The 27,704-nt window shown below is 61.9% G+C and overlaps 4 protein-coding genes across 24 annotated transcripts; 2 read left to right on the top strand and 2 right to left on the bottom strand.

Moving 5' to 3' along the window:
* The first annotated feature begins 846 nt into the window (after positions 1 to 846).
* Positions 847 to 14,596, top strand: CERCAM (cerebral endothelial cell adhesion molecule). Of its 3 annotated transcripts, XM_075055678.1 has the most exons (16): positions 847 to 930; positions 1,258 to 1,324; positions 4,332 to 4,550; positions 6,430 to 6,565; positions 9,203 to 9,313; positions 9,486 to 9,638; positions 9,718 to 9,852; positions 9,944 to 10,148; positions 10,225 to 10,344; positions 10,489 to 10,565; positions 10,749 to 10,855; positions 10,968 to 11,100; positions 11,278 to 11,405; positions 11,483 to 11,686; positions 12,670 to 12,906; positions 13,593 to 14,596. In XM_075055678.1, exons 1-15 carry the CDS (start codon positions 867 to 869, stop codon positions 12,902 to 12,904), a joined length of 2,094 nt encoding a protein of 697 aa, XP_074911779.1. In that variant the 5' UTR covers positions 847 to 866; the 3' UTR covers positions 12,905 to 12,906; positions 13,593 to 14,596. The 3 variants fall into 3 exon arrangements, with proteins under 3 accessions (XP_074911779.1, XP_074911780.1, XP_074911781.1); XM_075055679.1 differs by lacking the exons at positions 847 to 930; positions 1,258 to 1,324; positions 4,332 to 4,550 and having other exon boundaries at positions 6,443 to 6,565; positions 9,521 to 9,638; positions 13,593 to 14,582; XM_075055680.1 differs by lacking the exons at positions 847 to 930; positions 1,258 to 1,324; positions 4,332 to 4,550; positions 6,430 to 6,565 and adding an exon at positions 7,206 to 7,534 and having other exon boundaries at positions 9,521 to 9,638; positions 13,593 to 14,575.
* A 1,117-nt stretch (positions 14,597 to 15,713) lies between these two features.
* PTRH1 (peptidyl-tRNA hydrolase 1 homolog) lies at positions 15,714 to 18,677 on the bottom strand. Its single transcript, XM_075055685.1, has 5 exons — positions 18,603 to 18,677; positions 17,521 to 17,740; positions 17,258 to 17,357; positions 16,576 to 16,621; positions 15,714 to 16,142 (listed from the first exon to the last, which is right to left on the bottom strand). Exons 1-5 carry the CDS (start codon positions 18,666 to 18,668, stop codon positions 15,951 to 15,953), a joined length of 624 nt encoding a protein of 207 aa, XP_074911786.1. The 5' UTR covers positions 18,669 to 18,677; the 3' UTR covers positions 15,714 to 15,950.
* Positions 18,678 to 18,819: 142 nt separating this feature from the next.
* TTC16 (tetratricopeptide repeat domain 16) lies at positions 18,820 to 23,499 on the top strand. Of its 16 annotated transcripts, XM_075055687.1 has the most exons (7): positions 18,877 to 19,833; positions 19,910 to 19,978; positions 20,062 to 20,191; positions 20,312 to 20,767; positions 21,337 to 22,495; positions 23,101 to 23,262; positions 23,363 to 23,497. In XM_075055687.1, exons 1-3 carry the CDS (start codon positions 19,684 to 19,686, stop codon positions 20,146 to 20,148), a joined length of 306 nt encoding a protein of 101 aa, XP_074911788.1. In that variant the 5' UTR covers positions 18,877 to 19,683; the 3' UTR covers positions 20,149 to 20,191; positions 20,312 to 20,767; positions 21,337 to 22,495; positions 23,101 to 23,262; positions 23,363 to 23,497. The 16 variants fall into 16 exon arrangements, 2 of the variants coding, with proteins under 2 accessions (XP_074911788.1, XP_074911789.1); XR_012654155.1 differs by lacking the exon at positions 19,910 to 19,978 and adding an exon at positions 18,820 to 18,859 and having other exon boundaries at positions 19,414 to 19,503; positions 20,062 to 20,767; XR_012654150.1 differs by adding an exon at positions 18,820 to 18,859 and having other exon boundaries at positions 19,414 to 19,503; positions 19,693 to 20,767.
* Positions 22,706 to 27,462, bottom strand: TOR2A (torsin family 2 member A). Of its 4 annotated transcripts, none has more exons than XM_075055681.1 (5): positions 27,266 to 27,462; positions 26,737 to 27,002; positions 25,429 to 25,604; positions 24,954 to 25,081; positions 22,706 to 24,358 (listed from the first exon to the last, which is right to left on the bottom strand). In XM_075055681.1, the coding sequence occupies exons 1-5, from the start codon at positions 27,405 to 27,407 to the stop codon at positions 24,114 to 24,116; spliced, it is 957 nt and encodes a 318-aa protein (XP_074911782.1). In that variant the 5' UTR covers positions 27,408 to 27,462; the 3' UTR covers positions 22,706 to 24,113. The 4 variants fall into 4 exon arrangements, with proteins under 4 accessions (XP_074911782.1, XP_074911783.1, XP_074911784.1 ...); XM_075055682.1 differs by having other exon boundaries at positions 27,292 to 27,426; XM_075055683.1 differs by having other exon boundaries at positions 26,737 to 26,817; positions 27,292 to 27,309.
* Positions 27,463 to 27,704: the final 242 nt, after the last annotated feature.

The following is a 27,704-nucleotide window of genomic DNA, read 5'->3' as shown; positions in this document are numbered from 1 at the left end:
TCCTATAAATGTTAATTGTCTAAACTTCTTCTCTTCTCTCCCTTTTTTTTTTTTTTATCTCTCTCCTCCTTGCTGCTTTCTGCTCCACTTGTAATAAAGAAAATATCTTGGCTGGTCTTAGCCAGTTGCTTGGCAACCTCAATAGAAAAAAAGAGAACAGAATGTAACCAATCCCGAGACAACCGAAAGATTTTGGTGACATGTGACCTCTCCGAAAAGGGCAGCCTTAAACTGTCCCTTCTGTCCTTTGCTCCTGACCATTAGGGTCTCTCGCCCTCCCTCCCCCGCTCCTTACACCAATAAATATGGATTAGTGAAATACTTTTTCCCACACTGATGAAAAGCCGGGATTGATCTTTCCACCTCCTTTATGTACCAACCTGACAAGTTTCTAAACAAAATTAAGAGGGAAGAGGCGAAAGGAGCCATCCCGGGTTGGGCGGCCGGGGACGGATCCTGCCCTGCCATGGGGATGGGGGGTCCCCGACGGGGCGCTGGCGCCGGCTGTGCAAGGCTGTGGTCTGCTCAGCCGCTGGCCGGCCCTGCTCTCTGTGTGCCGGTGAGCCCCTTGCACAGCACCGGTGGGGTAGGAAATAAAATGTAGTTTTTCTGACCCAAAAAGGGGGAAAAATAAAGGCCTGGCCCAGCCCTGCACTCCTCCGGTGGGTGCCTGTGTGTCCTGGGGAGACCCGTCCTGCTCCTCGCCGTGGAGCCCCAGCGCTTGCGGGCGGCCGGGGAAGTCGTCTGCAAATTACATTTCATCCTGGAAAAAAACCCCACAACATGATGTCACTGGCTTTCTGGTGCATCCCGCCAGCGCCCCTCCACCTGCCGCCGGCCTCCGCCTGGCCGGCCTCGGCACGGCCATGAGCCTCGGCACGACCGTGAGCCTCGGCACGACCGTGAGCCTCGGCAGGACCGTGAGCCTCGGTACGGCCGCGGGCCTGGGCACTCTGGTCAGCCTCGGCACGGCGGTCGGTGATCAGGCTCCCGCCCTCCCGCCGGCCCCCCGGCTCTCAGCTTTCCCAGGCTCCCGGCGCGGTGAATGCCTCTTTCACCAGCAGTTCCCCTCTTCCCAAAAAAGCATCACCTTGCCAGCTCCCTTCCTCCCGCCAGCTGCCAGGAAAATAAAAATTAGGGCAAGGAGAGGGAGCGAGAGAAAAGCCAATGAACTTGTTTCCAGCTTTTCCTTCGGATCAGCCGTCCAGCACTGGGAGAAAAATATTTCTCCTGTAAAAAGATCCCCTCTCTGTGCAGGCTCCGAGCCCTTCGGCACCAGGACGCTGGCTGGAGACATGGGCTCAGCTCGGCGGCAGAGGACACTGTAAGTTGGGCGTCTGCTTAAGCCGTTTCCTGGCTTTTTTGGGGGGGAGGTTGCCACGGTTTGGGGCTGAGACCCCCAAGGGATGGAGGAGGAGGGTCGGTGCAGGGGCAGTTGGAAAGAAGGGGGTTGGTAAGGGGGGGGTACAGGCTGTGAGGTGCGGGCAGGGTGGGCACCGGCGTGGTGCCCGTGCCGGCGGTGGCGGGTGGTGCTGGGTGCCGGCGGCCCCGGGGTGCACAAAGCCCCTTTGAGCGGCACACAGAGGAGCTGCTCATCCCTCGCCCGGCCCTCGGCCCCGGGACTGGCCCTGGGAGAGGAGAGTGGGACCCCGGCCCTGAACACCCAGGGGAGGGCTGATGGAAGGGGGGGCTCAGGGTTCTGGGGCTGCCTGTCCCCCTGGGTCGGGGATGGCTGCCCGGGGAGGGGGGGTCTGGCCCCAGTCTGAGCCCTGACCCGTGGGGTGCCCACGGCCCCCCGGGATGGGCTGGTCCTTGGTCAGCCCCGCTGATGTGGTGTGCTGTGGGGAGCTGGGGGTGCGCCAGCCATCCCACGTGGGGATGGGGGACTCGCTCCCTCCCACCACGGGTGACAGTGACACCCACGAAGCCACCAGACCCTGGGCCCCAAGGGCAGCCGTGGGGAGGGCTGCGGTAGGGGCTGGGATGGAGAGTCTGGTGGGACCCAATTGGACCCAGTGGGACCCGGTGGCACCCGATGGGACCCAATGGGACCCAGTGGGACCCCGCTGCCCTGCCGCCGAGGCCGGCTGGCCAGGCACAATACCCCGGCCCTGCTCCTGAGCCGCCGCCGAAGCCCCTTTCCCAGCACCGAGCGCCTTTGTCTCGCCTTTGTGATGGAAAGAGCCCCCCCTCCTAAATCACGGCCCTGACACCCCCATTGTCTCCTTCCCGGGGAGGTTTGAAACTTCCCCCCCCCTCCCGAGGTCAGGAATGTGGCCGGTTTCTATTGGGACGGAGGAGCAGGGCTGGGTGGGGGGCTGCGGGGTCACGCCGGCTCGGCGGGTCAACCCGAAAACAAAACCTTTTGAAATACCTACTCTCCATCACTGCCAACATTGTCCCCTGCCAGCGGGGGCCTGGCACGGCCCCTCGACGCCTCCAGCCCGGCCGCTGCCCACCCCAGCGGTCAGCATCCTGGGGGGGGGGGACAGAAGGGTATTGTGCCGAAGGGGACAGCTTTGTTTTCGGTCACAGCTGCCCTGGGTTGGGACGGGGACCGACCGCCAGCCCTGATGGGGGGGAAGAGGAGGGAGGGGATGGAGAGGACGGGAGCACACGGGTCAGTGCATCATGGGGGGGACCTGTCTCATTGGGGTACCCCTCCATTGCCATCCATCTGAGAGGGCACCACGGCAGGGGGGACGGAGAGTGGCTCCCCGTTGTCCCCAGGGTGAAGCCCCAGGAGGGTATGCCGCCTTATCCCTGCCCAGTGGGGCTGGAGCAGCCTGGGGTTGGCCTCCTGCCTCAGTTTCCCCTTGCTGAGGGAGGCATCCCTCTGCCTACTCTCAGGGCTGATGGGTGCCTGGGGTCTCCTTTGACACGCAGAGCCAGGAGATGCTGGCCCTGGGCACCACTGGCTCTGATGATGACAGATGTGGGCCAGCCTGGGGAGAAAAGGGACCATTCTGGGGCCGAGCCGGCTGCGCCACCCGGGAGGGTCAGGATTTGGCCGCTGCGTGGCTCGAACGTGGCTCCAAGCACGGTGGTGCCGTGCAGGTGGAGCAGAGCATCCCTCATGCCCCTGGCTCCCTGCTCCCAGCGGAGCACAAAGAGGGGTCCCCGGGGAGGCTTTTCCCTCCCTGATGTTTGCAGCCCACCAGGAACACCCCAGGCTGTCTCCCAGTGGGCTGAGGTGTGGGCAAGACGTGGCCCAGCACCCGCTGGGGCCGCTAATGCATCTTTGCCCCATTTATGGTGGCATGGGTCTCCCTGTCTCCACCAGCTGGGATAGCGATGCTGCTCCTGCTGGCCTCCACCTCCTCTGGCAGAGCAACTCTTGGGTGGGCCAAAATCCCCCCCTCCCCGGGTGGCCAAAATCCCCCCCAGGATGGCCAAAATCCCCCCAAGATGGCCAAAGTCTCCCTGAATTTTTCTGGGTGGAAAGATCCGTAGTTTTTGCCTGCTGCAGAAGCAGCCTGCCGAGGAGGAAAGTGGAGTGGCGCCTGCGGATGCAATGGATTTAGCAGAGACCTGGAAGGAAAACCCAGCTGAGAGGGGAGCGCTGGCCTCCTGAGTTACCCAACAGCCGGAGGGCGGTGAAAACAGCTGGAACAGCTGGAACAGCTTAGGATGAGGGGCTTGCAGGGCAGGGAGCATGGTGGGGTCATGGGCACTCCCTTGGGTCCAGGATCCCTCCTGGCTGGGCAGCTGCTGGGAGGCTGTGCAGGCTCCGTGCCTCAGTTTCCCCACCTGGGAACTGGGCTGGGGTTGTGATGCTGGACAAGTCGAGCCAGTGGTCTGGAGGGGACGGCATCACTCAGGCAGCATCATGCTGTGGGAGCGGGGACCCTCGGGGGCACCCAGGAGCTCCTTGGACCTGGGCAGCCAGCTGGGACCCCAGGATGTTTTTTCTTGTGAAATAAATGTAATAAAGATTGTTGGTGTCCAGGGGATTCGTACTAACCCCCTGGCCATGCACATAGACATAGAATCTCTGCATTTATATATACATATATCTCTATCTCTTTACATATTTGTTTTCTGCTACCAAACCTGTGTCTTTTAAAGCAGAAAAATGTGACGCTTGAGGAACCTGGAGCCTTTCAAAGACTTTGCTGAAAATCCTAGAAAATTTCAAGGAAGGGGCGGAGAGAGGCAGGAGGTGGCCAAAAACCTCAGCCCTGGGTCCAAAAGCAACTTTTTCCTGTAAAAAAATAAAACAAACTGCTGGAAACATCACGCAGCGCTGCTGCCTGCCCGACAGTGTGGGGATGGGAAGGTGCTTTTCTGGGTGGGATGCTTTTGGGCCTGACATTGGCTCTGTGTTACAGGTATTGCCATGGGTGCGTGGAGCCGTGGGGGTGTCCTGACCCTCATGGGGAAGCCCTGGGAGCTGTGGGGACCTGTCACCCTCCTGCCAGTGCAGCTCCTGGGGCATGGGGACTGTCACAGCCCTGTGCTAGCAGAGTGGTGGGGATGGAGGTGCTGAGCTGCAGCGCAGAGCCAGGTGGGTCGTCACCCCAAGGACCACGCAGCCGGTGCGCTGGCAGGTAACCTCCATTTCTCCCTTCTCCCTGACCTCCCTTGTGGGTTTTTTAATCATTGCATGGCCAAAACTGCTTGTAAGGTGTCAGCTGGCCCACAGTGGGCTCCAAGGGTCCGCCATGAGCCCTGCAGCACCTGAGCGTCGGGAAGAAGGCAGGTTGCAAAGCCAGCTGCAAAGACAGGGATAATTCTGACCTCACTTTGCAAGGGTGGGCGCAGGATGCTTCATCGCTCTGCCAGTCCCAGCCCATCTGCGTGCTGCACATTACATTGGTCCGTGCCTCAGTTTCCCCATGTCAGGGCGCATGTCACCCCCTTCCTCTGCCTGCCCCAGGGCTGGTGGATCTGCGCATCGGGCAGCCTCTCCCTCCCCAGTCCCTGAGCCCACAGCCAGGGAGCTGAACCTTGGGTGGCTGAACCGTGGCGGGCCAGGGATGCTGCGTCCCTGGGGCAGGGGACAGCAGGGACTGAGCACACGGAGTGGGGGTTTGCAGGGGAAAAATTGCTGGCAGCGGCCAGATGTTGCTCTTGCTCACAGAGCAGAATCCCAGGGCTGGCCCCAGCCTGGGCCAGGGCACATCCAGGCTCAGACCCCCCCCAGCCACCGTGCGGTGCTGGGTGTTGGGGCTCTGTGGCATTTCACCCCGGTCTGCAGGCTGGGAACTGCCCTGCTTGGCCTCTCTGGGATCCAGGCTGCTCAAAATCCTGTTATAACCAGCACTGAAATCCCTTTCTGCCTTTCCCAGGTGCTGAGGGCAGGGCAGGGCTGCCTGTGACCCTCAGGAGAGGATGCAGGGATGGAGGGATGCAGGGAAGAAGGGATGCAGGGATGAAGAGGGGAAGGATGTGGGGGTGTAGGGATGGAAGGATGTGGGGATGGAGGAATGTAGAGGTGAAGGTATGGAGGGATGTGGGGATGCAGAGATGTAGGGGTGAAAGGATGCAAGAATGAAGAAGGGCAGGAATGGAGGGATGTGGGGATGGAGGGATGAAGTGATGCAGGGATGAAGAGGGGAAGGAACGTGGGGTTGTAGGGGTGAAGGGATGGAGAGATGTGGGGATGAAGGGATGGAGGGATGAAGGGATGGAGGGATGTGGGGATGCAGGGGTGAAAGGATGCGAGAATGAAGAAGGGCAGGACTGGAGGGATGTGGGGATGGAGGGATGGAGGGATGCAGGGGGTGAAAGGATGCGAGAATGAAGAAGGGCAGGACTGGAGGGATGTGGGGATGGAGGGATGCAGGGGTGAAAGGATGCAAGAATGAAGAAGGGCAGGACTGGAGGGATGTGGGGCTGCAGGGGTGGAGGGATTCGGGGATCACACCCGGCTCTGCCGGCCCCTGGAGCCCCTGACTCCCCACCGAGAGCCCGTCCCCGGCTGCTCCCGGTCGCTCCCGGTCGTGCCGCGGTGCCGGGAGGTGGCAGCAGCGGCCGAGAGCGGGGCCGGGCTGCGGGGGGGGGGGGGGAAGGCGGGGAGGCGGGGCCGGCGGGGGGGGTGTCCCCGCGGGACGGGGCCAGCCGTGGGCTCCGCGGGCATCCCCGCCGCTCTGCGGCCCTTCCTCCGCCTTCATCCCTTCCCGGGCCGCGGGGCCGCGTTCGGGGGCTCCTGCGGAGGGGTGAGGGGTGAGGGGCTGCCCCCGGCCCAGCACACACGAGTGGGGTCCTGACACGGGTGGGGTCCGGCTGTGCTCGTCTGCTGGGGTCCTGCCTCCTCCCGCAGCTCCTCTGTGTCGCCAGGGAGCGCCCAGCCGGGCTGGCACGGAGCCCTTCCCCGAAATACTTGTCCAATCTCAGGCTGTAAATAGAATTTTTCTCTCTTTACAGCCGCCGTAGGGCTCCCTGGTGTTCCCCGTGTCCCTCCACCCTCTCTGTTGCTTCTTTCAGGTGCTGCTGGATTGGTGTCCCCCCCCCAACCCCCTTGCCGCACCCTGCCAGAGCCTTCCCGGAGGTCTCCCGGGAGTGGGGGGACATGGGGAGCCAGCGAGAGCAGCCGCCTGGCCGAGCCCTCGCCCCGCTGCCGGTGGGTGCAGGTTTGGCCACGCGTGGCCACGGCCCCTCGCCAGGGCTCCGGTGCCAGCGCAGCGAGGGGTGCCCGGCACCGCTGGTGGGGTGCACGGAGCTGTTGCTCCCCAGAACGCGGCCTCCTCCCAGCCCGCGCTTGCTCCGGGAGGTGACGGTTGTATTTACGTATTGGGTGGTTAACCAGTGGTTTTGGCCAAAAGCCCCGAAGGCCCCGGGGCTGCGTGCGGCTGGGACACGACATGCCTGGGGGGGGCTGCAAATAGTCAGCCGTGGGGGGCAAGCGGGGTGGGACACGGCTTGGTGGGGTGGGCTGCCTTGGCCTGTGATGGGGGAGAGCCATGAGCCCACCCAGCCGCGACTCACCCTGGATGCAAGCCCCCCTGGCCACCAGCCCCCCCTGGCTATGACCCCCCCAGCCACGACATCCCCCCCCCCCCCCATCCTCTTGCCCACCACACACCCACACCGTGCCGGGCACCGCGGGGGACCGACCCCCCAGCTGCCAGGGTCGGGGGGGGGGTACACGGGGATGCCCAGGAGCATCCTCAGCGAGGGGGTACCGGGGGTGCCCCCCACCCCCCGTGGGGGGGGGGGGAGGGGTACCGTGGGGGTCTGTTTACCGATATGAGCTTTATTGAAAGAATCCCAACCCAAACCCGCCCCCGGGGCTCTCGGAGGCGGCGGGGCCGGGCCGGGGGCGGGGGCGGGGGTGCGCTGAGCGCGGCGGGTCTCAGCCCGCCCCTTCCCCGCCCGCCGCCGCCGCCGCCGCCATGGGTGCAGCGGGGCCGCTCTGCGCCCTGCTCCTGCTGCTGGGCACCGGCACCGGGTCCGGGTCCGGTACCGGGTCCGGGCTAGCCCCCCCCCGGGTGGTGGTCGCCCTCCTGGCCCGTAACGCGCAGCACTCGCTGCCGCACTGCCTGGGAGCCCTGGAGAGCATGGACTATCCCGCGGGGAGCATCGCCCTGTGGTGAGGGAGAGGGGGACCCCCCCCCCCCTCCACTCCTGGGGGGGAGCCGGGTACCCTGGGGGTGCGGGGAATAACAGGGATTTGGGGAGGAGGAAGGGGGCTGTGCGGGAATGGGGATGCCGGGGGGAGGTGGGATGGTGGGGTCACAGGGACCCGGGGATGGGGGGGGGAGTCCTGGGGGCTAGGGGGGGCTAGGGGGGGAATGGGGAGTTGGGGGTAGTGGGGATCCAAAGGGTAATGGGGTGAGGGGAATGGAGAGCTGGGGAGAGGGGGGGGGACTGGGGACTCAGGGTGATATTGGAGTAACAGGGGCTTGGGTGGAGGGAACAGAGATCTGGGGGAATGGGGGCTTGGGGGGGGAATGGGCACCCTGGGGGGACGGGGACCCTGTGGAGGAACAGGGACTCTGGTGGTAGCAGCCCTCGCCAGCCCCGAAGGGTGAGGAGTGGCTCTGTCCTGAGTGTGGGACCCAGCAGGGACCCGGGAGGGGCTGGGTGCTGCCTCACAGTGACGGGGCAGGACCCCCACCTTTCCCCTCCCGAAGTCGTGGGGCTGGCGAGGGAGTTGAGCCTTGGGTTCGGGTGGGGGATTCTGCATCATCAGGGACAGACGCTGCCTTCCCCCTCCCTGCAGGGCTTGTCCCCAGCCCCCCCTTCCCCAAAAACACCCCCCAAACTCCCTTTTACCATGCTGGTGGGGGTCGCTGGTAGAGGAGCCCCCCATCCCTCCTCTTCCTCGCTCCTCCGCTGCCACCATCTCTTGCCTGAGCTTGTCGGAAACTTTTCAGCAGCTGCTTTTGCAGGGGGCCGAGGCAGGGGCTGGTGGGGGGGTCCTGGCAGGGGTGGCTGGGCTGGGGTGGGGGGCAGCTGCCAGCAGTGGGGGAGCGGGGAGGGGGGGGTCCTTGCCTTTGCCTGCCGCAGCCCCCGGGAGCCCCTGGCTGCAGAGCCCCGCGGGGTGTTTCAAGAAGAGCTGCCGGTGGAGCTGGGGGGGGCACAGGTCCTGCCTTGTCCCCTGCATCCCAGAGGTTCCCCATGACACCGGTGCCTGGGGTGCTCTTTGTCAGGTCGAGGGTGCTGGGGGGTGTGGGGACTTGGGGGTTGCCCCAGTTCAACGTGGGGCTCAGACCCGTCTGTGGTGGGGTCCCCCAGCGACAGTGAATATCATCGCGAGGCGGGGTGGGAGAATTGGGGATGGCGTCTGTGCACGGCAAGGGAAGGTTTGGGGAGGGGGATTTTTGCTGCCTGTAGGGGCCTTTCCTCTGGCTGCTGGAGGTAGGGGGGGGGCACAGCGGGGTGCACAGGGGTGCTGTGGGATGCAGCAGGGTGCGTGGGTGGGGGGACGAAGCCGCTGTGCTCCCATGCTGTTCATAGTGGGCAGCCAGAGGGCTGGGATGGGGAGACCACGGCCAGGGCTGCCGCCGGGCTGCAGGGACTGGGGGCGAGAGCCACGGGACAGCCCGGCCGGCGGCAGCACCGGGAAGGAAATTACCCGTTTGCGTTCCCCCTCCTGCCAGCGCAGCCTCGGTTCCTTAAAATTACACGTTACGTTCCCAAGGGAGTCTGTCGCTGGCTCAGCCTCTGGGCCCCAGGAGCATTTCTAGCACAGGGAGGGGGCCCTGGTTGTCCCTTTGTGGGGGGATCCCCAGAGACTGACGTCCCCTCACCCCAGGTGCGCGACGGACCACAACTCGGACAACACAACAGCGATGCTGCAGGAGTGGCTGGGGGCGGTGGGGAAGGACTATCACTCGGTGGTCTGGAAGGCACAAGAGGAGCCCAGGTGAGGCTGGGGAAGTGCCGGGGGGGGGCAGGTGTGGGCTGTGAGGGGCTCCCAGAGCAGCACCCCACTCCCCAGCCGGGGACGCTGCCAGGAGGAGCCGGCGGTGAGGCAGAGCTGGGCTGACTCAGCTGGCTGGCACGCAGCGGCATGCACCGAGTTTGTGCGTTCCCAGCGAGCAGGGTTAACCCCTGCCTCCCCCCGGCCCAGCTCCTACCCTGACGAGCTTGGGCCCAAGCACTGGAGCGATAAACGCTACGAAAACCTGATGAGGCTGAAGCAGGAGGCTCTCACCTATGCCCGGGAGCAGCGGGCAGACTACATCCTGGTAAGGGACATGGGGCACCAGTGGGGTGGGGGCTGAGGCAGGCGTCCCTGTGCCTCCAGGACCTGTACTGTCCCCCCAGTTTGTGGACACCGACAGCATCCTGACCAACAACCAGACCCTCAAGTTTCTCATGGCGCAGAACAAGTCGGTGGTGGCCCCCATGTTGGACTCGCAGACCTTCTACTCCAACTTCTGGTGTGGCATCACGCCCCAGGTATGGCCCCAGAAAGCCCCAGGGAAGGGACACCCCCCGCCCAGGGCAGAAGAGCCCCCCACCATGGAGGCATCACGCTGGTGTGTCGCAGGGGTACTACCGCCGGACGGCCGACTACTTCCCCACCAAGAACCGGCAGCAGGTGGGCTGCTTCTCTGTCCCCATGGTCTACGCCACCTTCCTGATCGACCTGCGGAAAGAGGAGACGTCGCGGTTGGCTTTCTACCCGCCCCATCCCAACTACACCTGGGCCTTCGACGATATCATCGTCTTCGCCTACTCCTGCCAGGCAGCTGGTGAGGGTGGTGGGGGGCTGGGGGTGGTGGTGGGGTTTGAGGGGGGGCTGCAGTGCTCACCCATCCCACCCGGCAGGCGCGGAGGTCCATGTGTGCAACCAGCAGCGCTTTGGCTACATCAATGTCCCCGTGAAGGCTCACCAGACGCTGGAGGACGAACGCACCAACTTCGTGCATCTCACGCTGGAGGCCATGGGTGAGTGCCCGTGGGTGGTGCGGTCCCGGAGGTGTCCCAGGGTTGTTGGGGACCTGGTGCTGGTCCCCGGGACAGGGCTGTCAGCCCCGGTTCCTGGCCAGGGGGTTCTGGGCTCCACTGAAGTGGTGTCCCCTCTCTCTGCAGTGGATGGGCCCCCCATGCAGCGCTCCAGGCATATTTCCCTCCTTCCCAAGCCGCTCACGAAAATGGGCTTTGATGAAGTAAGTGCCCAGTCTAGCCCCTCCATGTCCCCCTGTCTGTCCCTCTGGCTGCATCCATCCATGGCAAAGCCTGCCAGGGGGTTTGGCTGAGCACCCTGTCCCCCATCCTGCGGTGGCCGGACAGGCTGTGTCACCCTTCATGACAACATGCCCCATCGGCGGGGCTCTCCCCTTCCTCCCCAGATCTTCCTCATCAACCTGGTGCGGAGGCCGGACCGGCGCCAGCGGATGCTGGCGTCCCTGCAGGAGCTGGAGATTGCCCCACGGGTGGTGGACGCTGTGGATGGGAGGTGACCGCAGGGGGACGTGTCCCCACTCTGCCAGCCCCCTAGTGTCACCCTGGGGAGGGGATGGGGGGATGGCTGGGGGGACGCCTCGACGATGCAGCCCCTCGCCTTGCAGCACCCTCAACAGCAGCGACATCAAGGTGCTGGGGGTGGACCTGCTTCCCGGGTACTACGACCCCTTCTCCGGCCGCACGCTCACCAAAGGCGAGGTCGGCTGCTTCCTCAGCCACTACAACGTCTGGAAGGAGGTATGGGGCTGCGGGGGCCATGGGGTCCCTAAGGGCCACCAGCATGGGGCAGGGACTCCGTGAGCATCAGCAGGTCTCTGGAGGACCTGGGGAGAGGGGTGTCCTGCAGGGTGAGTGGACCCAGTATGGCCCAGCGCAGTGCTGGGATGGGTTTGCACCTCTGCCCCCTCCCTGCAGATCGTGTCCCGGGGGCTGGAGCGGTCAGTGGTCTTCGAGGACGATGTGCGTTTTGAGGCTGCCTTCCCGGCACGGCTGCATCGGCTGATGGAGGAGCTGGAGGGGGCACAACAGGACTGGGACCTCATGTAGGTGCTGGGGCCAGGGGGGTGCAGGGTGGGGGGTTCCTGGGGCTGGTTCTCACAGCTCGCGGGCTGCCCCACAGCTACCTGGGGAGGAAGCAGGTGAACGTGGAGGACGAGGCACCCGTGGAGGGTGTGCGAAACCTGGTGGTGGCCGGGTACTCGTACTGGACGCTGGCCTACGTCATCTCCCTCCGCGGGGCGCAGAAGCTGCTGGCTGCCAAGCCCCTCTCCAAAATGCTGCCAGTGGACGAGTTCCTGCCCATCATGTATGACAAGCACCCCAAGTAAGGAGCTGGGGGTGCAGGAGGGGCGCTGGCGGAATGGCATGGCCGTGCCGGCGAAGGAGCATGTGTTTCTTCTCTGCTGTCACCGTCGCACCCGGTTCCCTCCTCCCGGCGTTACTCATGCTGGAGGAAAACATCTGTAGCATGAGCTCATTCCCCCCTGGCCGATGCCTGGCTGCTGGCCGCTGGAAAATGGCCCTCTGCCAGCGTGGGGTGGGGGGATGGCGATGGAGACGGAGCCGAGGCTCGATGCTGGCCCCGCACGGGGGCCTTGTCCCCGTGGCAAGGGGAGAGCAGCCCCCTATACCCTGGCGCTGGGGTCTGTGTGGTCCCCCGCCCCTGGTTATGGGTCTCAGCCCCATCTTGGGGCACCTCCATGCCCCTCTTCCTGGGCAGGAGTCAGTGGCAAGGCTGTGTTTGGGGAGGGGGAGGCAATTTAGGGGGTGGGTGAGTGCTGGTGGCTGGGTGTCCCAGCAGAGAGGGGGGTGGGAAAGCCAGTGAGCAGGACGGTGAAACAGAGGGATTAGGCATGTAAAAGGGAGGCTGGATGTGGATGGAGGGGCGGATTAGTGCTCTGGATGTGAACCAGGAGCAGCTGGGAGTCCCATGCTAGCCGGGATAACGGCACCAGACAGCCTTGGCCCGGGGCCAGCAGGGGCCGGGCCGGCAGGATGCTGTGCTGGAGACCCCCTCTGTGCCAGGGCTGGCCCTGTGCCACTAAGGCTGGTAGGGAGAGATGGGTCCCATCCCCTCCGTAGTCGCTTCACAGTCTCTCCCCAGCCAGCCTCTGCAGGCAGCAGCAGCGCGGGGCAGCTCGGCTGCCTTCCCCGGACGCCCTCCCTGGTACCCCGTGTCCCTCCCCATCACCTGCCCTGTGCAGTGCCTTCCCCGGGTGGTCAGTACAGTTTTCCCAGCCTTTTTCTCCACTGGGCCATGATCTGTAAGCCAAATTTCTCCTCTTGGGTACGCTTCACTTTCCTCAGCGAGGATTATAAGCAGCACTTTGCCCCCCGGGACCTGCTGGTATTTTCGGCTCACCCCCTCCTGGTTTATCCCACCCACTATGCTGGGGACAGCAACTGGCTGAGCGACACTGAGACCTCCACCATCTGGGACGACGATGCCAAGAAGACCGACTGGGCTGGCTCACAGAAGACCCTGAGGGACTCACGGGGCGGTGCTGGCCACCTCCGCTCCACCGCCCGTGACGAGCTCTGATGGTGAGTGAGGCTGTGGGACGCGGGTGTGTGGTGCTGGGGTTGGGGGACAGAGTGGCTGAGAAGCATCTCCCTGCAAGCACCACGTTCGGATGTGTCCTGGATGCCTAGTTTCTTTTTGCCATGTGGCTGCAGCTCTCCCCATCAGACTCAAAGCACTGGGAAACAGAGATGAGACCTTCTCTTCCAGGCGGGGAAAGGGATGGGGATGCAGATGTCCCATGTGGGGCTGCACTGTGCTGGAGGGGACCAGGGAACCGGGTCCTGCTGCTCCCTGAGTCCAGCTGCTCCTCAGCCCCTCAGGCGAGGAAGGGACAACGCTCTTTGCCTCCTCCTGCAAAATTCACCCTAGTTTGGAAAGAGTTGGGGGCATCTCGCAGGGGAAAGTTTCACCCCGGCGCTGCTTGCTTCCCCCCAAAAGCAGGTCTTTCTGGGGCCGTCACTCCGTGGGGCGGCCGTGCAGGCAGGCGAGCACCCGCAGTTGCTCAGCCCCAAGGCAGCACTGCCATGGTTAACGCCGGGTCAGACTTTCCCTGTCTGAGGTTGCTTGTGCTGGCAGCAGAGCCTCCCCAGGAGCAGCCAGACTGGGGGAGGCTGGAAAACAACCCTCCCACCGCCTCTACTGCAGGCGTGAATGTGTCAGGGCTGCTCCTGCCTTGACCGCTAACGTCTGCATCCTTGCCTCCTAGGGACAAGGGATTGTGACCCAGCTGGGAGCACCACAGGCTAGTGGCCTGATCCTGCCCGCTCCCACTTGAGAGATGCAGCTACCCGGGACAGATCCCCGCAGGGTCCTTCCAATCTGCATGTGGCGAATCCACCCAAGGCAGGATTTGCCCCAGGGCTCCCGGAGAGCCCTTTCCCTGCCCAGGTGGAGGGACTGGGGGAGCACTGTGCTCCGTCTCTGCTGAGGACACGTCTCCAGGACTGCCCTGACTGATGCCAACTCTGCTGTCTCCCACCGGTTTGGACTTCGGGGAGTGTTTTTCAGGCCGGGGGCTGGCTCCCGCGGTGGCACATGTGGCCTCCTGCCACCGACTGGGCTTGTCCCTTGCCTGTGCCGTGTCTGGGCTGAAGCCCAGGGAGGATTAAAGCAGACTGTGTTTGAGCTGACGTGCTGGGTGCTGGCTCTGCCGCGTGGCATTGCCCCTCGTAACGTCCGCAGGGTATACACAGCGAGGGTCGCCTCAGAGCTGTGGTGGCGAGGGTCTGGCCTTTCCCCCGGCTGGGGACTGCTTTGGGAATGAAATCTGTAATGGGGAAAGGGAGGCAGGAAGGTGGGGTGGGAGAGGGAGACTGGAGCTCTCCCTTGGCCTCTGAGGGTGAAAAGGCGCGGGGCATTTCCATGGAGCTCAGCTCTTCCCTGGGAATGCTGATGGAAATGATTTCCCTCATTGGCTCTAGGTTTGGCCTTGGGACTGAAAACCCGACACTAGCTTAAGCACCGCGATGTGCAGCCGAGTCCTGCTGGGCTTCGGCATCTGTCACCTTTGTGGCCAGCTCTGGAGGAAGGTGTTTGCTTTGCAAGAGCCCAGGCTTGTTTGGTGCTAAACCTCAGCTCCTCAGCAAGGTGGTGTTTCGTTGAAAACTGAGAGTTTTTCTGGTGTGGAGGAGTAATTTCCTTAAAAACACTGCAACTAGCCCTAGTCTGGGTGAGCTGGGGAGATGTGAGCTCCCTGCCAGGCCCCTAGAGCTGCCACGTCCCTCCACCCCTGCCTGGCAGCTGGCTGCCCCTTTTGGCCCTGGAGCTGGCGTTAGTCCTGGGACAGTGGGTTGCTGCCTTCACTCAGGGTTTGGGGGGGGCTACAACCCTCTTCTCCCCACAGCTTGATGGAGCAGCGGGTGGAAAACTCGGTAGCTGAGACCCACAGCGGGATGTCTGAGACCACCAAACAAATGATCCAGGAGAGCATCATTTGGGGCAAGTTGAACAGCTACAGCAGGGACCTCCTGAAGGAAAACAACCGGCTCCAGGAGATCACACAGGACCTGAGGATCCGAGTGGATCTACTGGCGAACAGGGAGTAGGAGATGGCCAAGTGCATGGTCTGCAACTGCAGGGTCCCAGCCAGTACAGGCACAGGTGACACAGCAGGGTGAAAAGGTGATGGCAAGTTGGGGACACCTGATCTTCCCTGCCTGTGCCCTGGTTGCAGGTAGCCTCAGTGCTACAGGAGGAGCTCGGGAGCTGGGGACAGAGTGGAGGAAGGTCTGGTGCCAGCTGGAGCGGAGGAAGGAAGCGGCAGCAGCGCTGCCGTACGCGTGACCCAGCAAGGGTCCCAGCGCTTGTTCCAGCGCCTGCTGGGACGTGGGCGAGGAGCTGCCCGTGCTGGGGCTCTCAATGCAGCCGCACTCGCAGGGTACGCAGCTGGACAGGACGTGCCGGCAGCGACAAGGGCATTGGGAAACTGGTGGTGGTGAGACACCGGTTCTCGGGCTGCCCTCTCCACCATGAGACCTGTAACGAGTCTGTGAGGAGGAGCCAGAACTCCTCCAGCTGTCGCAAGCTCCAGGGTTTTGGCTTAAAAACCACCTAACTCAAAAACTATGAGGCCAGCCCTGAAACTTGCTGCAGCTTAGCGGGAGCAGCCCTCGTGTGCTGCAGAGCTACGAGATTCCAGGCAACTTGTGCTTGCCACGGTTTCTCAACAAAGCCGAAGTGGTTTTTGGACCCTGCGGAAGTTGCTTCCATTGCTCCCCCCATCCCACTGGAAGCTTCCCTCCAGCCTAGGCTGGTGGAACAGGGATGGGAACGTGGATTTGAGCCGCAGACAGCCAGGGAATGCCCAAGTTCAGCAGGTGGCGCAGGGGAGATGGGCAGGACCAGGGGTGAGGGTTTATTTCATTTCTGTGCCAAACTGCTGTGTGAAGCCTCTGCAGGGCTTTGAGTGGGACATGAGCTGCCCGGATCTGTGTGGGGACAGACGGGGGCTGCCCCAGTGCCCAGCCAGGCTGCCCGGCAGGGCCAGCTCTGCTCCGCACCATGGTCACCCCAGAGAGTCTGCAGTGCCCTGTCCATCGGCCAGGCAGGTCCCTGGGTGTTTGCGTCAGCCCCTGTCCCCCGGCTCCCCCGCGGGTGCTCTCCTGCGCAGGATGTGCTCCAGCAGGGATGTCGCTGCCTGGGGCAGGACCTGCTCCAGCCTCTCCTGCTCCCCAGCGCTGAACGGAGCCAGGACATAGCTGGACACTGTCACTTCGCCCTCTGGCCGCCCGATGCCGACCCTGAGCCGGGTCATCTCCTGGGGAGGAAGAAGGAGAGCTGGAGAAGCTTCACCTCAAGGGTCCGTCTGAGACAGAGCTGGGGCAAGGGGACAGTGCTGCGAGTGGGGCTGGGCGGTGAGAGAGCAGCCCCTCATGTTTTCCAGGTGGTTTTGAGTGCTTGCTCCAAGAAACATGATTTTGGAAGAAGCTTTTGCTGGGCTGTGCTGAGATCCCAGGCTCCTGCCAGGCCTGGCAGAGCCGCTCGAGCTAATTGTTTCCATGTACTCCATGGCGGCCAAACCGACATCAGCCCTCGGGGAAACAGAGGGAAGGAGGGGAAGGAGAAAAGGGGGGAGAAGAAAGGGAGCAGGGGCTTGTCTGAGGGGAGTCAGAAGAATGGGAGTGGGGGGACGACAAGCCATGCATTGAGGTGGGGGCAGGATTGATCCCCTTCCACCAAGGCCCACTCACATTGGAGTGCAAAGCACTGATGCAGGATCGGACCCCGTTGTGTCCCCTTGGGAGAGAAGAAGAAAACCCACTGTTAGTCTGTAACAGACACCCTCCCTGCCCCCTCACCCCTGGTATGGTCTGGTCCTGGGGTCTCCCACTTGCGGATGTGGTCCCAGCCAGTGGCTGCAGTCCCCATGCCCTGGCTCCCCAGGAACATTCAGCCCCTGGGGCTGAGAGCAGCTGGCTGCAGGGGTACAAGGGAAGGAGGGCTGGGACAGCATGTTCTGCGCGTCTCAGCTCTCGCTGCAGCTAGTGCATGTGTGACTGAGCACTGGGGCCTAGTACCATCCCTGCCCCATCCCGCAGTGCAAGATTTCCTAGGTTAAATGGCTCGAGGCTGACCCAGGATCTGGCACTGGGGCAGAGTGGACACAGAGTACTATAAAAAGACCATGTGGTGCAGCCAATGGGCTGGATCCAGCCCACAGCTGCTTCCAGGAGGCTCCCTGCCCTTCCCGCCAGGGCAGGAACTGGGAGGCTGCCCAAAGAGCCAGCTGTTGCCTCTGCAACTGGGATTGAGCCCAGGGCTGGGGCCGGGGCCGAAAACACTGCCAGGCTGGTGGGACAGGGCCAGGAACGGCCCACATGCCTGTAAGGGCATGGCTCACACAATCAGAGAGCTGCTGGGGCCACCCCATACCTCGCACTGCCTCCCAGCTTGATCGCCACCTTGCCCAGGGCCTTGTCCAGGTCATCGTGAATCAGGTATATGTCTTCTGGGCGGAGGTTGTAGATCTCAGCTTTGGAAACAGAAATACAACCCAAGAAATGAGTGGGAGACAGACATGCCAGGCCCTGATCCTGCAGAGCAGGGCTGTGGGGACCCATGCTGGGCAGGGGGACAGCAGGGCTGTCACAGGGCCTGGTAGCACAGCAAGCTTTGGGGATGACCAAGCTGCTCACCGGCACTGGTGACACTGAGCCCGTTGAGGTTCATGAGCCTCCGTGGCTTGAGCAGCACCAGCTCCAGGCCACGGGTCGTGGCCAGAGCCACGTCGGCGCAGCACCGCCTGTCCACCTGCCAACCCTGGGCCACCGCCAACTGCCGGGCCAGCCGGTCCACCACCGCCATGCCCACGCTGTGCCGCGTCCCCCGCAGCCCATAGTTGCCCAGGCCGGCCACCTGCCCACCAGGTGTCAACAGGGCTCTGCCAGGCTGCCGTGAGCCCCTGGTTCCTCCATGGGCCTGATCCCTGTCCAGCACCCCTCAGCCCTGCTCCCCCTCAGCCTCCATCCCCTCAGACCCGATAGCCCCATGCTCCCCCCAGCTGGCTGGGTCCCCTCAGACCTGGTCCCCTCACCCCACTCTCCCCAGTGCTCCCCCTCACAGCCCCGGTCCCCTCACGCTGCTCTCCCTGGTGCTCGCCCTCACAACCCTGCTCCCCTCAGCCCCGCTCCCCCCAGTGCTCCCCCTCGTAGCCCCAGTCCCCTCCCCCCGGTGCTCCCCCTCACAGCCCCGCTCCCCTCACCCCGCTCCCCCCGGTGCTCCCCCTCACAGCTCCGCTCCCCTCAGCCCGCTCTCCCCCCTGTGCTCCCCCTCACAGCCCCGCTCCCCTTACCCCGCTCCCCCCGGTGCTCCCCCTCACAGCCCCGGTCCCCTCAGCCCCGGTCCCTTCACCCCGGTCCCTTCACCCCGCTCCCCCCGGTGCTCCCCCTCACAGCCCCGGTCCCCTCAGCCTCGGTCCCTTCACCCCGGTCCCTTCACCCCGCTCCCCCCGGTGCTCCCCCTCACAGCCCCGGTCCCCTCAGCCCGCTCTCCCCCCTGCGCTCCCCCTCACAGCCCCGCTCCCCCCGGTGCTCCCCCTCACCCCGCTCCCCCCGGTGCTCCCCCTCACAGCCCCGGTCCCCTCAGCCCGCTCTCCCCCCTGTGCTCCCCCTCACAGCCCCGCTCCCCCCGGTGCTCCCCCTCACCCCGCTCCCCCCGGTGCTCCCCCTCACAGCCCCGCTCCCTCCCTCACGCCCGGCCCCGCCCCCCCCGGCCCCACCATGACGCGCGGCCCCGCCCGGCTGACGAGCGGTCGCGCGCGCCCCGCCAGCTCCGCCGCCACCATCGCGCCGCGTGGTCCCTTCCCCCGTCACGTCACTCCCCCACGCCGCCAATGGGCCGGTGTCGCCACGCCCCCGCCGCCATCTTGCTTAAGGGCAACGCCGCCATCTTGCTTGAGGGCGGCAGGGCGGGCCCGGGGCGGTGGCGTGGGGTGGGTCGTGCTCCGCCCACGCAGGGGCCGTGCCGGCCGCTGAGGTAAAGGCCCGCGGTTCGGTACGCCCCGGCCCATGCGCGGAGGGACTGGGGAGTGCGGCCGGGGCGAACTAGTGGGGTTACTGGGAGCGGCGGCCTGAGAACGGTCCCTCAGGCGGGAGGGGGGTGGAGGCCGCGGGGGGCTGTTTGACCGCGGCGGTGCTGGAGGAGCAGCTGGGGGAACGGCTGGGAGAGGTCCCTGCGGAGGGTCTTTGGGTCCGGCTAGAGTCTGTGTCAGCATCGGGCCCCCGAGGGAAGCGGGGTCCCTGCCTGCCGTTGTGCGGGGCAGGATGCAGGAGCAGTAAGTGCCCGGGGCTGTGTCCCGTGTTTTATGTGTTCGTGCCTGTTATGTTCCCACTCAGCTGTCCTTAGCGGTGGCCTTTGGGGTGTGGCTGGATGGAGGGGATACATGATGCCCCACCTCCCCCCAGCCACCCTCCAGCCCTGGGTGGCTCTTGGTCCTGCCAGTGGAGCAGAGCTTTCTTCCAAGGCTGTGTGACAGTCCCCCAGTCCAGCAGTGTGTCACTGGGTTACCCTCATGGCTCTTTTCCTCACAGCTGGCAGAATGGGCTGGACTTCTCCTCCTGTGGCCAGTGAGAGGAAGCTGTCATCTGCTATTCGAAAGCCATGAACTGGATCCCCAGAGGGTAAAGGATCCCCAGAGGGCTAGGGATACACCAGGCTGGGAGCTGGAGAAGGGAGGCAGTATCATTCAGGCTGGCTCTTATGTTGGCATCTGGCTTCAGGATGCTGTTAACCTCTTGCCAGGCTGATCCTGGGTAGTTTGAGCAGGGATGGGCTAGACCAGCATGGGCTGAGGGTTGTCCATGGTGCAGGCAGAGCTGTATGAGCAGCAGGCAGAGGCCTTCCTCCAGCTCCGTGACTTCCAGTCAGCCATGCTGAACTTCAGGAAGGTGTTCACACTGGTGCGGGAGCAGCCGTGCCTGGCTCTCCTGGCCCTTGTCCTTGACCTGCAGGTCAGCCACCACTCCCCTCCTCCTGTCTGCAGCCTCAGCCTGTGGCCAAGCTGACAGGGCTTTTCTGCTTGACCAGGAGCTCTACTGTGAGGCCCTCGAGGCCTTCACACAGGCAGCTGAACTGCAGGGTGTTTCAGCAGAGGAGGTAAAGCCAGGGCAGCGCTAGGCTGTCCAGCTGGGCTGGCCCTGCTGTGGGCTGCTTCCAGCCTTGCCTGTCTCTTCTTGCAGCATCATGTGTCTTGTGGCTCTCAACAAGTTCTCAGAGTGTCTCTGGATACTCAACAGAAACCTGGGGGAGGACACGAGGAACCCTGATCTGTATGTGCTCTGTGCCTCCTTTTATGAACGTTTTGGGCAGGTATGGCTGCTCCAGTCCCTGAGGGGCCCTGCTGCCCCTCCTGGAGTCTGAGGATGCACTGGGAAGTGCCAGGCTCTGGGGGTATCTGGCCTCCCTGGGCAGCTGGCCCTGTGTCACCAGGACATCTGACGGGCCCTGGAGCCGTAGCTGCAGCATGGAGCTGTAGCTGCAGCATGGAGCCACCCAGGCCCTGGGGCAGAGGCTGCTGACACGAGGCCAGGAGTCCAAGGCCAAGGTGGTGTCCAAGGCCCTGTGCAGGGACCTGCGCGGTGCCTGGCTCAAGACCAGCTTTGCCATCGAGAATGACCCCTTGGCTGCTGAATTCTTCACCCTCAGGTAGCGAGAGTGTCACCGCAGCTGGTTGGCCCCATTGGCCTCTGAGGTCTCCTGTCTCTGTCCCTGTGTCACAGGGGAACCCTCCTCCGACAGCTCAAGGACGTCAGTGCAGCCCGTGAGGACTTAGCCAGGGCGAGGGACCTGGGTGCCCCAGAGGCCCAGGCTCGGCAACTGGCACTCACAATGACTGCTGTGAACTGCTACATCTGGGCTGATTCGATGAGGCTGTGATGTTCCTTGGTGAGGCTCTGTGGGATGAGAGGAGGGAGAAGGGGCTCTATGTCAGCAGAGGAGGCAGACAGCTGGGCTGGGGATTGCAGCGGGGTCCCCGGGGTGAGGGCTGGGGTGTCAGACAGCAGCATCTGCACTTGGGCATTGAGCATGTGCAGGGGAAGGCTGTGTGCTGGGGTCCTGTGTTAGGGACCAGCGACTGAAATGGTCGGTGGGGCTCCCAGGTTGTCCCTTGGTCCTGACCCTGCTTCACAGCTGTGCCTGCCTGGACCGATTCAGCAGTGGGGAGAGGTACCAGGAGCCTGGATTTACCACTGGTGGTTCAGTTCCCTCCCTGCATGGCCTGTCCTGGGGCCGTGGCTGGGAATGGCTGCTCTGTTCCAGACCAGGCTGCGTCTCTTGCCCAGTGGAGCTCAGAGCTTTTGGCTAATGATGCTGAAATCTTTGTGGCTGGGGTGGCTGGACATGCGCCGTGCGTGTTTCCCACTGGCACGGAGAGCTCCAGACAAAGCCCGGGGGTGGTAGCCAGCCCCCAGCAGCTCTCATTTAACTGAGATGCTGACGCTGCCTCGCTGCAGACTGCTTCCTTTGCCTGGGGGAGCTGGCCTACGCGCTAGCGGATTACCAGCAGGTGCTGGAGCTGAGCCTGCCTTGTGCGGAGATGGGTTGCAGCGGCACTGCATGAGCAGGGACAGCAGGACTTGGTGGCGAGGTGAGCAGGTGGGCTGGTGTGGTCTGCCCCAGGGCTGGTGGGGACCCAGGCTGCAGAGTGTGCTCACTCCTGTCCCCTCGCAGGCAGTACTGGCAGGCAGAAGCTCAATTCTCCATGGCTATTGAGCACAACCCCCAAAAACCGCTGTACTACCTGTGCTGGGCCAGGTCCCACCTGTGCCTGAGGAGGGTGGAGAGTGTGAGGGAGGATGCTGCCCTAAGTCAGCATCCGTGGCTCGACCCTGTGGATGGCAAGGTACAGCCCTGCGCTGCTCCCTGATGCTCTCCTTGGGTTGTGGGCGATGTTCTCAGCCTGTTGCCTTGACTGCAGTCTCTGTGCCTACCCCTCATGCAGTTTGAGGCAAGCTTGGTATTTCTGTTCTGCATTGGGAGCCAGCCAGCAACTGATCAAGTATCAGGGACTGGAGTCAGGGGTCCTGCCAGGGTGTGGGTCCAAGCCAAGCAGCGAGGGTTATAGCCTGGCTCTTGGAACAACTTTGTGCCAGAGCCACTGGGCAGGTCTCTTTCCTCCTTATTTTCCAGTTTCTTCAACCCCAATTCAGGACAGAAGCCCTCCTGTGTCTGGCTGTGATAAGGGGAAGATGTCGCCACATGGCCATCACCCAGCATGGCACCACTCGGGGCAGCGGCATGGCTTGATCGACCTGGGTTGTGTTTGAGGTGAAACCCAGGTTCCCTGTTGGGGCAGGTCCTGGTGGGGCTGGCGGGGCCTTTGCTGGTGGCACGAGGCGGGTGTTTGGCTGCAGCAGCAGAAACCCCGTGGCTCAGTGAGTGCTAAGAGCTCACTGTGGGGAAGAGTTTTTTCCATGGAGGAGATCCAGGTCTCACCTTGCCACCACCGCAGATCCTTTCCCTCATAAGCTACCTCTTTCCAAGAAAGACTGTCTGTGCTGTCCTGAGGAGCAAAACTGGATGTCTTGCCCAAGAATCCTTGGAGAAAACCGCTCAGAGCCCCCCCGAACTCACCACTTTGGCTGATGTTGCCTGGTGCGACTGCAGCAATAGGTACGTGCTGGGGTGTAGTTTGTCTTGGGTGTTAGCCTACTAGTGCTGCCCACTCCAAAGGGGGGTTGCTCAAATCCCAAGTGCGAGGGTTTCGTTTGCTCTGGAGCACAGTGACATATTTCACAGCTCACTGCTGAAGTACTCATGCTGGCAAAGGCAGGTTTTGCCCCTGCAGTCAGGAATCCAAGTAAAAGACTGTTTCCCAACCGCTTATTTCATAAAAGATTTATTTCAAAATTAGAAATGCATAACATTTTTGGAAGAGGCAGAATTTTTGGGCCTGTCTGCGGACCAGCTCCTAGGCAGCACTTGGGTGGCATCTAAAATTGCTGTCCCCAAAGCTCTGGCCCTGGAACCGGAATGGTCCCAAGCACTGGCAGCGCATTTCAGCATAAAGCCTGACTGGAGCATCGGAGCTCTGGGAAGCGTCCCTGCACCTACCCCTTGGGCAGTTTGTTCCTGGAGAGTGAATGATTCTGATTCCTCTGACCTGTTCTCCCATAACTGATTGCACAGAGGAGGTTAAAACCTGGGCAAAGGCCAGTGGTGCTGTGCACCCCATGGTTGGCACTGTGCAGCACCGATCTTCTCTCGGTTGTCCCCAGGTCCCCTGTTGTGACACTCCCCAGAAGCTGAACAGATGCTGGCCCAGCCAAAGCCTGCAAGGTCTGACCAGCAGAAGGATGTACAAGAGGCTCAGCAGCTCATAGCACCAACTCTCAGCCTGCTGTAGAAATCATCACTGATTAAAAGGAATTTTCAAAACTGTTAGTGGCACCATGGGCTACCCTGGAGGTAGGACTGAAATTTTTTATAGCTGGTAAAACATGCAAAAAGTCTTATTGTTGTTTTCCTGGTTTGCTGCAGGGAAATCCTTTGGACCTTAGGGGAAAGATGGACAAGGGGGTGGTAGGAAGAACCTGGCTTTTGGCAGATTAGGTGTTGCCGTCTCCCACATTAACCCCTCCATGCTTGTTGATGGTGAAGCTGGTCCCTACCAGCACCTATTCACAGTGAAAGGAAGCTGGAAAGAAGTTGGCTCAAACTTCCTTGAAAAGAAAACTTTGCTGCAATGTTGAAGGTGTTCACAGGCCAGCACTGCAGGAGTCAGCACCAGCACTGTCACATTGTACCAAGGAGCTGAGGCACAGCCATGCTTAAAAAGGTCTTTAAAAACTATTAAAATGCCATAGGAAAGAAATATTCTTCTTTGGGCTCAGAATCTTGATGTGCTGGGTATCAATAGCTGCCAGGAGAGGGGAAAGCTACAGACGGGTGCTGCCGACAGGGTAAGAAACCTCCCTGACACTGCAGGCCCTCTTAGCATCTTCTCCTTGTTGTCACAGTTGTCTTGGGTGGTGTGCTGGGCTGGTGGTATCCACCCTCACCTGGCCAAGGGTACATTAGTAAAGTGCTTTAGATCACATCACTTGCACTTGGTCCCACAGCTGCATCCTGCAGTGGCCTCCTTGGGGCTGGAGAGACGAGTTCAGGAGAGCACTTGTGCTCCCAGGAGGGAACATGCAGCTCCCACTGCTCATCCCACCAGCCCTGGGCTCTGCCGCTCTACAGATCCATATACATCCCCTATGGATCTAAGCAAGGCCCTTGCCAGTGACTAGAAGAAAAAACTGATCCGAGAGGCCACTGTTTTGCAGCCTGTTGATGAGAACATTTTCTCTTCTTCTGGGAAGTAGGGGATGCTGTCAGCCACCTCCTGGACAACATCCGGACGTACTTCGAGGCCTTGCTGGATAAGTTCGCTGACGACGCACTGCTTTACATGGTGGCGCTTCAGTGGGAGGAAGGGCACAACAAAATCGATGAGATGTTCGTTGATGATCCCAGATTTCCAGAATCCACCTGCAAAAGCAAAAGAAGAGACCGGTTTTACTTTCAGAGAGTCTCTGCAGTCCCTGGAATTCAAAGAGCTGCTTTGTGCGAAGCCAGAATACTCAACTGAAGACAGATCTATTCCAGTTTTGTACAGGGAGAGAGCTGAATCCATCAGTTGTCACCCTCCTCCGCTCCCCCCCTCCCCCCCAATAGACTTGTTCTCCAGGAATGGGGGGATTTAGCTTGACTAGTCAGAACTTAAGCTCTGCTCCCTGTGACAAGGACAAAGCAAGGAGAACCAGGCAGGCAGCGGGGATTGGTACGTCTCAGTGCCTTTCCAGTGAGCCTGCTGTGCTGTTTGCCATCCCCCTACTGTGAATATACCTTATCTCCAAAGAGCTTTGCTAAACATGGCAACAGGTCTGCTGGCTTGGAAGGCCGGGCTATTCCTTCCTTTTGCCAGGAAACCTCGAGGGGATCGCAGTTCCCTTCCCTCAAAACCTGCTCGTCCCTTTCTGGCTGCCTGGGAGGTGGCAGGTGGTGTCAGTGGTTGCCTGGAATGGTCCTGGCTCCCTCTGCCGGGCTCTGACCCTGCAGGAAGGGCTCTGCTCCACGGACTCACTCTGAGGGTTTTCAAACACGGCTTGGGAGATGGCCAGCTCCAGGTCCTGAAGGCTGATCTCCTCCCGGTCCTTGCGGGCACGCCAGAGAGCCAGTGTCATTTCGTTGATCTGCTCCCCTCCTGCATTGCTGCACAAGAATAAGATGCTTATTTGGCATGTATCCTGGAAAATGGTGTTGCAGGACAGAGGTGGCACTTGACACCCTCCAGCATGAGTGCAAGCCAGGATTTCCCAGCTGCCTGGCCTAAAATGACTCCTGTAAAAGCAGCCAAATAACAGGGACAGGAGAGCTTTTTCAGGCTCTCCAGGTCTGTCTATTCACAATGAAATAGAGTCTCCTGCTATTTGTAGAGGCTCAAGGCTTGGAGAAGGAAAAGCAAAACAAGCGTGTGCTCTGAAGTAGGTATGACCTCTGCCCAAATGAGAAGCGGTGCTCTGGAAGGCCCCATTATGCCACAGAGGAGCCTCTCTTACCTTATGAAGATGAAGATCGCTTTGCGGTAGTTGGTCCCATACACAACCCACGAGGGTCCCAGGAATGGCATGATCACGTCAATCAGGCCCGGGTGCATCTTGTCCATTTCGTCAAAGAGAAAGGCTGACCGTCCACAGTTTGTCAAGTTCCCTTGGATCCAGCGCTTCAGGCTTTCCTAGGAAAAAATACCCACCAAGCTGTAAGGCAGTGAGATACCGAGGGCAGCAAGGGAGGCTTAAGCCACCCCAGAGCAAAGGCTGAGGCCTGAGCTTAAGCGGAGTTGAAGGCGCTGAAAGCAGCTTGTCCCTGCACAGCACCACCTTCTCAGAGCAGGAACAGTCAGCACGGAGGAGGCCTCCTTTATTCTGGGTTTTGCACAGTGGCTGTTACTGGCTTTATTAGCCCATCATAGATCTTTTATTACAGATTTAAAGAAGGAGGCAGCAAACTAAAGCTGGAGATTCAGACTCCTATAGTTCCCCTCATTCTTCTCTTTCACTGTGTATCTACACAGTTTCCAGCTACAGACTGCTTTTTGCCAGCTCCTGTCCTGGTGCAAAAACATGTTCCTGCGCTGACCCAGAAGAGCTCTGGCTCTTTACCATGGCTGAAGTTACTTTAATGTAGATGCCAACCCACACAAAACCACTCACATGGCCTGGGGGCATGTATAACTCCTAACTGAAGCACTTCACCCGTTGTGGGTTTTACCTTCCAGGGAGTATTTCTTCTAAGGACACAATACATAACTTCCCCAGACACCCAGAAAGCAAATGTCCAGGTGCACCGATTCCCCACTCTGCTGAGGGTTTGGGAGCTGACCTTCACGTTTTGATTTCTTCCCTTTCTCAGCTTTAAGAGGCATAGTTAAGAGTCTAGAGGAGCTGCTTGTTCTGTGAGGAGGGGATTACAAGTCTAGTGATATGCAGGTTTTCACAGCCATCAAACCGTTTGGAAAGCAATGGGAGAATTTTAGTGCCTTTCATCTAAGTAAAGCACTTTTGTTTGTGCATTCAAAGGGCTGTGTAAATATTTAAGGAATGAGAACATGATCATGGCAAGGACTACTGTGGGGAAGATGAAAGTGATAACTGAGTGCCAGAGTATATCACAGTCACTAGTGGATCCTTCAGCCAGTGTGTGGAGCCACTCGCTCAGCTGTTTGTCTGAGAGGGTAAAACAAAGAGCTTTTATTCCTACTGCACTTCGGAGAGCAGCCTGAATGCATATGTAATACTGAGGATCAAGATGGACATAACCAAAAAAAGCCCCAATTAAGTAGCACTGTCTGGGGAGGCGTCCCTTACCTTGTACTGTTCTATCCGTTCAGCATGGGGGAAGTGCACTATCGGAGAGAACTGGTGAACATAGGGGCTCTGAAGTCCACCCTGGAAGAGGTAGCGGATGAGCATGGAGCTCACATAGGTTTTGCCTGTTCCAGTCGAGCCATGGAAGGACATCACCAGGGGTTTCACCGGATTCTGGTTCTCCAGGAACTCCCTCACTCCCTTCACCACCTGCTGCCTCACCAGGGGCTGCCCCACCAGATTCATGGCCAAGTCACACTCCAGACCTGAAGCAAAGCCCAGTCAAGACTCAGAAAACCCAGGCCGAAGCAGCTCTTGTCAGTCCCGTCTCTGAGGGCTGCTTCCTCGGGCCCTCCCCATCAGCCAGCCCAGGCACCCCGGCTGCCGGGACCCCCTCGCCTGCCGCCTCCCTGGCCGCGGAGTCCCCGTCCTCAGGGGCTCCCCCGACCCCCCGCGCCCCTTGGCACCCCGCGCCTCACGGCCCCCCGACCCCCGGCCCTCCGACACCCCCCCCCCCCCCCCCGCTGACCGCGCAGGTCGGGCCCGAAGCCGCACTCGCAGTCCGCCGAGAAGCCGCAGCGCAGCGCCCACAGGTCCCAGGCGGCGGCGGGGCGGGCGGCGGCCGCCAGCAGCAGCGTCAGGGCCAGCGCTGCCGCCGCGCCGGGGGCCATGGCGGCCGCCCGCGCCGGCACCGCCCGCACTACAGCTCCCGGCGTGCCCCGCGCGGGGGCGGGGCGAGGGGCGGGGCCACGGGAAAAGAGGGGCGGTCAGAGAAGGCGGGGGCGGGGCCGGGCCCGTTTTGCCCCGCCTCCCGCCGTGGGCAGGGGCTCCGTGCCCCGCTCGGGGCCGGGCTCGCAGGGTCCCCGATTCCCCCCCTTGCCGGGGGGGGGTGTCAGGGCAGCCACACAGCCCTTCCAGCGAAGGGCTGTCGCTGGGCCACCGCGGCGGTCCGGGGGCCCGGCAGGGCT

The sequence above is a fragment of the Buteo buteo genome, chromosome 23 (genome assembly GCF_964188355.1).
Source record: "Buteo buteo chromosome 23, bButBut1.hap1.1, whole genome shotgun sequence".
NCBI classification, from domain to species: domain Eukaryota; kingdom Metazoa; phylum Chordata; class Aves; order Accipitriformes; family Accipitridae; genus Buteo; species Buteo buteo.
Note: the sequence above shows the minus strand (reverse complement) of the source record. Positions and strands in the feature narration are given on the sequence as shown.

Coding starts and splice junctions, on each gene's coding strand:
- PTRH1 (XM_075055685.1), bottom strand. CDS start 18,668: ATGGTGGCGGCGGAGCTGGCGGGGCGCGCGCGACCGCTCGTCAGCCGG. Junction 17,741..18,602: donor GGGCGGGGCCGCGCGTCATG/GTGGGGCCGGGG, acceptor CCTGGTGGGCAG/GTGGCCGGCCTGGGCAACTA. Junction 17,358..17,520: donor GCTCAGTGTCACCAGTGCCG/GTGAGCAGCTTG, acceptor CTGTTTCCAAAG/CTGAGATCTACAACCTCCGC.
- TTC16 (XM_075055687.1), top strand. CDS start 19,684: ATGGTGCAGGCAGAGCTGTATGAGCAGCAGGCAGAGGCCTTCCTCCAG. Junction 19,834..19,909: donor CCCTTGTCCTTGACCTGCAG/GTCAGCCACCAC, acceptor CTGCTTGACCAG/GAGCTCTACTGTGAGGCCCT. Junction 19,979..20,061: donor AGGGTGTTTCAGCAGAGGAG/GTAAAGCCAGGG, acceptor CTCTTCTTGCAG/CATCATGTGTCTTGTGGCTC.
- CERCAM (XM_075055678.1), top strand. CDS start 867: ATGAGCCTCGGCACGACCGTGAGCCTCGGCACGACCGTGAGCCTCGGC. Junction 4,551..6,429: donor CGCAGCCGGTGCGCTGGCAG/GTAACCTCCATT, acceptor TGCTTCTTTCAG/GTGCTGCTGGATTGGTGTCC. Junction 10,856..10,967: donor GTGGACGCTGTGGATGGGAG/GTGACCGCAGGG, acceptor CTCGCCTTGCAG/CACCCTCAACAGCAGCGACA.
- TOR2A (XM_075055681.1), bottom strand. CDS start 27,407: ATGGCCCCCGGCGCGGCGGCAGCGCTGGCCCTGACGCTGCTGCTGGCG. Junction 25,605..26,736: donor AACGGATAGAACAGTACAAG/GTAAGGGACGCC, acceptor ATTTTTTCCTAG/GAAAGCCTGAAGCGCTGGAT. Junction 24,359..24,953: donor CGTGTTTGAAAACCCTCAGA/GTGAGTCCGTGG, acceptor TTGCTTTTGCAG/GTGGATTCTGGAAATCTGGG.